The sequence below is a fragment of the Sitophilus oryzae genome, unplaced genomic scaffold (genome assembly GCF_002938485.1).
Source record: "Sitophilus oryzae breed Bouriz unplaced genomic scaffold, Soryzae_2.0 scaffold_1396_pilon_pilon, whole genome shotgun sequence".
Lineage (NCBI taxonomy): Eukaryota > Metazoa > Arthropoda > Insecta > Coleoptera > Curculionidae > Sitophilus > Sitophilus oryzae.
In genome coordinates, this window is record NW_022146055.1 from 13,470,826 (window position 1) to 13,480,614 (window position 9,789).

General features: G+C 32.9%; 1 protein-coding gene across 1 annotated transcript; it reads right to left on the minus strand.

Annotated features, from left to right (window-relative positions):
- Nucleotides 1-3,683: 3,683 nt before the first annotated feature.
- Nucleotides 3,684-4,211, minus strand: LOC115875783 (craniofacial development protein 2-like). The gene is made up of 2 exons (XM_030891287.1): nucleotides 4,150-4,211; nucleotides 3,684-4,080 (listed from the first exon to the last, which is right to left on the minus strand). Exons 1-2 carry the CDS (start codon nucleotides 4,209-4,211, stop codon nucleotides 3,684-3,686), a joined length of 459 nt encoding a protein of 152 aa, XP_030747147.1.
- Between the last annotated feature and the right edge of the window lie 5,578 nt (nucleotides 4,212-9,789).

The window sequence follows — 9,789 nt, forward strand, 5'->3', positions numbered from 1 at the left end:
TGGTTTTTGCTTAAATCTTAATTTCGTTTCAAAAACCAAAAAAAAACATGTGTTTATTTTGGGATCTGATGATTTTTTATAGCTAGGATTATTTTTCATTAAAAGTCATTGGTAAGGACTGTGTTTTATTTATAAACACAAAATTTTCATACGTCTCAAAAATTATGAAAAATTATTGATGATTCCGTATAAGTTCGGTTGTGTGTATTTTACTAAATAAAAAAAATGATTTTCCGCTTATATTTTGAGACCCATTGGATCTTTTATGAGTTTTCTTTCTTGTAAATTTAATCTACTATCTATGTTTTACCATATTATGAAGATATTCTGCTTTTTAAATAAAAATTCAAAAAAATTTCAAATTTTTCAAAAATTTTTTTCGCAAAATAAATCCTCATGGACGTGTTTCTGGGGTCGAAATATACAACCCCTAAAAAAATTTGCACTTATTGAAGACTCACTCTCTCGCTCACCCTATATATGTTGATAGATATCATCACTATAGTATCCGATGATTAATATGTCTATTGTTCACTGATTCGTAGTTTAGATAAAAATTTCAGTGTTTTCCAGTGACTGATATAACAGCAAATTTAAGGTTAATTACAATAATTATATTATATCAAATTTCCTGTACGAAAATCGTATTAAATGGTATTTATTATCTGCCATTAACTTATTCTTGCACGATGTTTTTTTTTTCAATGCTGCAGTGATTGGGAAATAGAAAGCGTATTTCCACATTGTAAAGCTCTTTGCAGTGACAACTATAATTAAACCGACACACTGTAATTATCGATTGAGCGTCTTCAACCACACGTTAAATGGGCTAAGGACGGGTTCGATGGTTGTTGGTATATTTATTTTTCCTTTAAGAAGAAATATCATTGTCACTTGAAAATTAAAACTTATATATATATATATATATATATATATATATATATATATATATATATATATATATATATATATATATACAGGGTACAGGGTGTTCAGTTTTTTTTTTTGACATAAAGACCTAAATACATTTTTTAAAATACCAGGTCCTGACCATGTCCTGACTACAAATGATCAACTAATTATTGATCGCGAAGTCAGCACTGATTTTAAGTTGACTGATAGTTGTGCATTTAACGAATTTTTTATAATTTTCTGAAATCTCGAAAAAATATTCTAAAGATTCTCTGATCATAATAATATCAACTTTATACAGGGTGGCGCCTCTCATACGCCGCGGAACCTCCAAGAAGAACGAAAGTTTGTATTGAAATGAAATTTTGTGAGCATATGTAGGTTAATTCAGAGCACTTTTAAAAATATAGAGAGTTCTACAGGGTGTCCCCAAAAAAAGTTACATATCAAAGTTGTGTTTTTTGTAATGGAACACCCTATATATTAATATATTTTTAGATATATATACAAATCAGTTTATAACGTTCTTCGACGTCTTCTGATTTCCAGTCTCCATTGGTCTCTGTCTGTCCAGAGGTTTTCGTCTATTCCTCTTGTTCTGATGTCCCCGTCTATTCCCTCTCCAACTCCGTCTAGGTCTACCTCTATTGCGTTTGCCTTGTGGTGTCCAATTGAGTATTTTTTTCGGGATTCTGTTCTCTTCCATTCTTTGTACGTGCCCGTACCACCTGAGTTGGTTAATTTTGATGTCTTCTGATATTCGGTGTTTAACGCCCATGATGTTCTGAATTCTTTCATTTCTAACTCTATCCAGTTTCGATTTTCCGGCCGCGCGCCTCCAAAAGTCCATTTCTGTAGCTTCGAGTAACTTAAGGTTTCTTTTTTTCAAAGGCCATACTTCACTACCATAACTAATGATACTTTTAACTATGCTGTTATAAATTTTGTGTTTGTTTTCTTTTGATACGGCCTTATCCCATAAAATACTGTTGAGTTGTCTAATTGCTTGTCTTCCATGGTTGTTTCTGCACTTAATTTCTTCATCAAGGCTACCAAGGGTGGTAATGTGCATGCCAAGGTATTTATATTTTTGGCAGTGTTTTATTTCTTGCTGTTGCTGTTCTAGGATTATGTTCTGTTGTTCGCCGCCGATACACATATATTCCGTCTTCTTAAGGTTTACCTCCAGCCCCCACTTGTTATACTTTTCAATTAGTTTGCGGGTCATATATTCCAGATCCTCGTAGTCTTGAGCTAGTATTATTTGATCATCAGCGAAACAAAGAGTGTAAAGTATCGAGTCGTTTAATAGTATCCCCATCTGTTCACACTTCCTTTTCCACGTTTTCAGAGCTTGTTCCAAATAGATTTTAAACAGTGTGGGCGATAGACAGCAGCCCTGTTTAAGACCTTTGTTTATGCTGAATCCCTTTGATATTGTTTTTCCTTTCTTTACTTGGCTAATGTTGTTCTTATAAAGTTCTTGGACAGCCTTAATTAATGTTATGCTGATATTCGTTTTCTCGAGGGCTTCCCGCAATTTAGACTGGGGTACACATCATATGCTTTCTTGAGGTCTATGTAGAGGAGATGTATTTCTTGATTTCTTGCCATCTTTTTCTCAATTATCTGTGTTAGTGTAAATAAATGGCCGACCGTGGATCTACCAGCTCTAAATCCCGCTTGTTCTTCAGCCTCCATATCCCGGTATTCTTCCTCAATTCTCTTTTTGACCAATTTTCCATAGACCCTTGAAACAGAGCTCAGCACGGAGATTCCTCGATAGTTATCGCAATCGTCTTTACTTCCTTTCTTGTGTATTGTTGTTATATATGATGTCTTCCATTCTTTCGGTATATTTTCACCATTAAGGCACTTTTGGAAAAGACTAGCGAGCTGCTTATATAATTTATCCGTGCCGTACTTGAGTAATTGTGAAGGAATTTCACCTGGACCAGGCGATTTTCTATTTTTCAGGGTTTGGCAAATTTGTTTTACTTCTTTGGTATTGATCCTCAGTGGAGAAGCTGCGGTTCTTATTTGAATGTCGGATTGTGGCTGAAATGTTTGTTGATATTCGGCCCTTTCTTCGGTCAACAGTTTAGCAAAGTATTCGTCCCATTTTGGTAATGTAATTGGTGAGATGATATCTTTAGTCTTCTCTTTTCGAAGGGACCTTAATATTCTCCAGCTTTCGGTACTTCTACTACCTCCTATATATGTATTAATTCTTGTGCAGTTTCTTTCCCAGCTTTCGTTTTTCTTTTTTGTTATAGCTGTCGGTACAATTCTTTGTGCTGTTTTGAATTCATGCTTACTTTCGTTCGATTTTATATTTAGAAATTTGTTGTACTTTTCTCGTTTAGCTTTTATCATTTCCTCAATTTCTTCATCCCACCAGTATGGTACTCTTCTTTTGGGTTTGGCGTATTTTCCCAAAGCTTCTTCTGATGCACTTCTCATGCAGTCTATAATATAATTGTACTGTTCTTCTGTACTTTCAAAATTTTCTTGTACAAGTTTTTCATCCAGTCGATGTTTGTATAAATCCTTCACGCTCTCGTGGTTGAAGCTATCTAAATTATATTTTACTTCTGTTGTCTTTTCTTCCTGTTCTCTTTCGTCTATTTTCTTTTTTACCATTCGAAAGGGTAATATTTTGGACTTGACAAGATGATGGTCACTGCCACATGTCGCTCCTCTGTAGACTCGTAGGTCTTGAATCTTTAACGCTGTATACTGTCGGACTATCACATAATCTATGACGGATTTCAAATTTCTAGAATGTTGTATCCAGGTGTACTTATGTCACGGTGCTGAAAAAATCCGTTCAAAATACGGAGGTTATTTTGGTCGCATATATTGATAAGTCTATTTCCATTATCGTTAAGAGTTGCTTCTCTGAACTGGCCTACTATTTTATCATGTAGTTTCTTTCCTATCCTAGAATTTAGATCTCCTGTCAGTATTATTTCTCTGGATTGTCCTATTTTTGAAATTTCATAGGAAAGTTGCTCAAAGAACTCCTCTTTGTCTTTAACTAGGGTATCATCGTTAACTGCATATACTCCTATTATCGTGATATTTTTTCCATGCAGACTCAAATTCATTTTGATGAGGCGTGGGCTAACTGGTTCCCAGGAGGTGATACATCGTCTCAGACTTTTCCTAACCAGAATAGATATTCCTTGTTGAGCTCTTTTATCTTTTTAGACTCCTGAAAAAAGGTGATCGTACTGTCCCAAATTTTCTGAACCGTGTCCCTTCTTCTTTGTCTCGGACAGCACCACAATATCCATGTTCGCGTTCTTTAATTCTGATAGAATATCATTATTTTTTTGAGAGAGACCTTGGACGTTCCAAGTACCAATATTCGTAATCCATTTTCTTAGCTTGTGTCGTCTTTCTTTCTGGAATTTCTGGAATTTTTAACCCTTATCTTTTTAACGAGTACCAAGTGGTTAGCCCGATGCCTCAACCCCCATCCAGGAGGGCCAGAGCTTTGCTTTCGGAGTGTCTCTCTCCTAGACAAGTTGTCTTCTCTACGACTAAAGAGACTTGTCTTCCCAAGTATCCACCATACTTTTTTTATTTGTGGTTTTCTTCCACTAGACGATTGCCTTGCTGGGCTCAGGGACTCTGTCTATCCCTCCTTTAGGTTCCTCTGTGAAAGAGTACCACTTGCGCCAAGTTCGCCGTGCCGAATATAATATTCTCCGCCTTCTTTGCCGGTGTGGTCTTCATCCGTAACCCTGGACAAGGGGCCCTTACAGGGTTCTATCAACCGGAGCCAGATGAGCCCCGGTTTTTTAGCGAGGTGTTACTCCTCGATCCCTCCTCTTTCCTTACCTCTTGCATGGTAAAGCTCCAGGACTGGTATAGCAGAGTTATTTTTAGATTCTGGGAGAAAAATAGAGGTGAGTTATAAGAGAAGTATAGGACTAAAATGTAAGGTTTTTGTCATATTTAACGTTTTCTAGAAATAAAGAACAATTTTTAAATTACAATAAAAGCTAACTAAATTGGAATTTACCCGGTATAGCTTAATATGTATATAGTTAAATTAACTATTATACTTTTAAACTTATTTTACTGTATAAAATCCTTTAATAAAACTCACCTTTATTGTTTTCCATGAACCCGAAAATCAATTAATATACAGGTGTTCCATTAAAAAAAACCAACTTGATGTGTAACTTTTTTTGAGGACACTCTGTATAATTGTATATATTTTTATAAAATGCTTTCAGTTAACATACATATGCTGCCAAAATTTCATTTCGATGTAAACCAGCGTTCTCCTGGGAGCTTCCGCGGCGTATGAGAGGCGCCACCCTGTACACCGGGTGTTTCTCAAAAGTGGCTTTCCCCTATGAATGTTTTATTTCTTCAGATAAATTAATGAAATTTGATACGTTAGTATGGGACATATATCAGGATGGATTGACGTATTCAATTGTTTTCGGTCCCTTCCTGTTTTACCACCGGAAATCACTAAAACTTTTGATTTTTAAATGGCACCTTTGCTATTATTTTACTTTATTCCATAGAAAATGACACTCTGAATGGAATGACATATCACATATCAACTTTTCACACTCTCGCTTAAAAAAAATATTTTAAATTTTAATCTAGAGTGAGAAAAATACCTTAGATAAAAACGGCGATCGCTGAGCTTATGAAATGAAGATCGATGACATTTCCCATATAATTTTACATATAAAATGACAGCGATCTGCATTTCATAGCCATCCCTGACTCCGTTTTTATTCGATCATACGGTAGATTTATTCTTTTTAGTGTATTGTCCTGGCCGGTTAAAAAAATCGCCAAATCGTATCTTTAATAAAAACTCAAATATTTCAAATGAGATGAAGGCGGCTCATTAACATATTTGGAAAAAGACAGTAGCGTAGCGTAGGCCCCACAGCACCCGCAACGGCGGGGGGGCCTCGTGATTTTGGGGGCCCCGCAGGGTCCTCCAATTTTATTTACTAAATACATTTATATACCGGGTCAGTGTGAAAAGTGGCTCACCCTTATAACTTTTTTATTTTTTTAGTTAAAAAAACGAGATTTCGTATGATAGTATATGACATAAATTAGGATTGATTGACGTATTCAATTGTTTCTGGTCACTTCCGGTTTCACCGGAAATGACTACAACTTTTGATTTTTAAATGACACCCCCGGTATTTTTTTACTTTATTCGATAGAAAATGCCACTCTGAATAGAATGACATATGATATGTCAACTTTTGACATTTTCGCATATGGTTTATTTGAAATTATAACTTGCGGTTCGTAACGAAAATTTGACTCGAAATACCAAGTGTGTGGTATCAAATTATTCGTAAAAAAAAATGCTTTTTCCATATACCTATGCTAATGAGCCACCCTCGTTCCATTTGAAAAAATCAAGATATGATTAAAAATACGATTTGAGCATTTTCTAACACGCCAGGACAAGACACTAAAAACATTAGACGAACAAATCAATTTTTCCAAGGCTCCTTGATGAAGAATTAGTCTTTTTAACATAGCCATGGCACTCTAGATTGAATTTTAAAATACAATTTTTTATTAAGCGAAAATGTCAAAAGTTGACATATGATATGTCATTCTATTCAGAATGTCATTTTCTATCAAATAAAATAAAAAAATACCGAGGGTGCCATTTAAAAATCAAAAGTTGTAGTCATTTCCGGTGAAACAGGAAGTGACCAAAAACAACTGAATACACAAATCAATCCTAATTTATGAATATACTAACATACCAAATCTCGTTTTTTTATCTGAAAAAATAAAAAAGTTATAGGGGTGAGCCACTGTTGAGACGCACCCGGTATATGAACAGTGTCCCTTACAGTTTCCAAAAATAAAAGGGAAAAAATGAAAAATTTTTAACTAATATTTAAATTTTGACTTAATTTAATTTTTAAGCTACATTGTTAATGTAGTATATTTTAATTTTAAATACATATTTTTTAACCAAGTTAATTTAATTATGTATTATTAAATTTGACTAACAATTTTATTTTTTATGTTCCTTTATTATTATTTTTCTTATGTGGAATAAGTTTATTTTTCGTTTTTATATTTTAAATGACTTGATATAGGTACCTCCATAAAGCTATATTATGTTTTAGTGTGTTTTTTTATTTTCATATAAGGGCCCCAAAAAAATCTTGCGGGGGGGTCTCACATTTCAAATTACGCTACTGGAAAAAGAATTATTATTTTTTACGAATAATTTGGTACAGCATACTTGGTATATCCAGTCAAATTGTTACATTTATGATCATGGTATTTCATTGTCTAGATCCACTATATTGAAATCTAAAATACTTTTTTTTAATTGAAAGTGTCAAAGTTACCGTTTTTCTATTTAGAATGTAATTTTCTATCGAATGAAGTAAAAAAATACCGGCGGTGTCATTTAAAAATCAAAAGTTGTAGTCATTTCCGGTGAAACAGGAAGTGACAGAAAACAATTGAATACGTCAGTCAACCCCACGGGGGTGTCACTTGTATGGGAAAACAGGCAACAATCAAATTTAAACGTGCCAGGACCAACGACAAAGAAAGCAACATCTGCCAGGCATTGGCTTTCTTTGTCACTCGCATTGCTTAAATCATGATACCGCGGCCATTTTGTCAACAAAGAAGCTGGCCGGGCTGTCCTGGCACGTGATTTAAAACAATTTTGCTTTTTTACAATATTAAATTACCATTTGGATGTATTTAATGCGATTATTCAGTTAACTGGTAAGTCAGAAATTACACACAAATACTTTATTCGTAAATACAACTAAGATGTAAACGTAGTTTTGTATTTTTAGATTTCAACTTTTGCAAAGACCCGCCGATAGAACTTGCCTGGCAGCGTACCTGTTTAACTAAACGTATTATTTCCTGATAATAATATCAAAACACGTAAGTACCTCTATAATTTATGATGACAAATGATTTTGATTATGTTTTATGTTATTTAAATACTTTCTAACCTCAAATAATAGTAAGATCCTTGTTTATATCGCACAGCCCGTTCAAAACTGTATTGTCTTCAAAAAATGTTTACAAAACAAACAATTATTACAAAAACAATGTCCTTTTAATCTGATTTATACCTCAGAAGGATGCCAGTAAAATTTTATTAAATCAACATTATATTATTTGGCCATTAATATCCAAAAAGGAGCATATTGCCTTAACTTAAATTTTCTTTTACTTCTCTTGACAATGTTCTCTATATTCTCTATTTTGAGTTAGTAAACTTTTGAACGGGATGTGCGATATATAAAATACATAATATATCCAAGGGTATGATCTGATAAAAGTATTTTTTGATGCATTTTTTGGTTTTTTATGCACGTTGGCTTGGTTTATGTTTTATTCAGCTTATATTTATTTGTATAACAGTTTTTTTTGCCTTTGGAATGGCATGCATTGAGGCTAGATAGTGTTTCATTAGACCATTAAAGAAATTTAAATTAGCATTTTTTTTTGTCATATTAGTGTGTTATCATGATACAGGTAGTTGTATCATAGTGCCTTATGCATGTTATTTACCTATTATATACTTATGTAATGTATTATCAGTAAATAGATGATAATATACTACTAAAATGTCTTTTTAATAGTATGTTTATCTTTCCAATTCACTAGTTATTTGCAAAATGTATTTTGAACTAATTTAAGTCATTAATTGGTCATCTTTCTTTTTCAGGTTCCGGGATATTCTTTTTCATTGTAAAAAAATATATATATTTCAATATTATTGTAATATAAATCGCAGCTCTAAAAAATAAATGATATTGTTTACTAATGTGTAATTTATTTACTATGAATGTTCTCTGAAAATAATAAGTCTTTAATAATATCATTGATTTGCTGTGTAAAGTTAATAGACATATTTTTTAATACATTAAATTATATTAAAGTAATAAAAAATATGTTTATTAATTTTAAAGAGTAAGTCAGTGATACTTATAAAAGTATTTTTTAAAAAATTTCCCCTCTTTTAAGCCCCGCCCCTCCAATTCCCCTCAATTCAGCTAGTACTGCCAGGCGACACCAGGTGGCGTCTGTTTCCATTTTTTAACATGAAGTTAGCATTTCTTTAATGTACCTATTCTCTGGTCAACCCTAATTTATGTGATATACTAACATACCAAATCTCTGAGAAAATCAAAACGTGGTAGGGATGAGCTACTTTTGGAAAACACATGGTAGGTATACATATTATGAATGATGGAGGATTTAAAAAAAAAACTGTTAAGAAATATTGGAAATCTAAAAACCTGATAATAACTGGTATACTGTGTAACTAGAGACATTTTTTGAGAAATATTAAATATATCTTTGATAATCTTGTTTTTTTCAGGTCTATATGAATAATCAATTTTAGTTAGTTTCTTTTTGTGTATGGAAAAGATTTAACGAATTATAATAATCCATTTTTCCTAACATCATTTCGTCATCTATAAGAAGGAAATGTGTTAACTTTTGTCTGGCAATAACGTAAACATTTCCATTCTATATTAATTAAATAAGGAAGATAATTAAATATGTATTGCGTAAGAGTGAAATCTGTGTACAGTTAAGCGGTAGTAATGTTTCTTTTTCTGAAATGTTCTTTTTCTTTTTACAGTCTAGTTAGTTCTTAAGTAAGGTATCTATTTTGTGCTATACCACTATACCACCCACATATTGAATATATTTATATATGTTCTCATGAATGTTCTAACATATTTTTAGAGCACATTCAAAATCTATGTAAACAAAAATTAAATACTGCTTATTAATAATAATCACAACTTATTTGGTATCAGCTGGTCATCCAGTTTCGATTATCCACGTGCCACCTACTGCGCA

Excerpts from the sequence above, each read along its gene's own strand:
- LOC115875783 (XM_030891287.1), bottom strand. The coding sequence starts at position 4,211 with ATGGATATTGTGGTGCTGTCCGAGACAAAGAAGAAGGGACACGGTTCA. Across the intron at positions 4,081-4,149 it reads GGTTCAGAAAATTTGGGACA|GAAAAGTCTGAGACGATGTA; the intron begins GTACGATCACCT and ends TATTCTGGTTAG.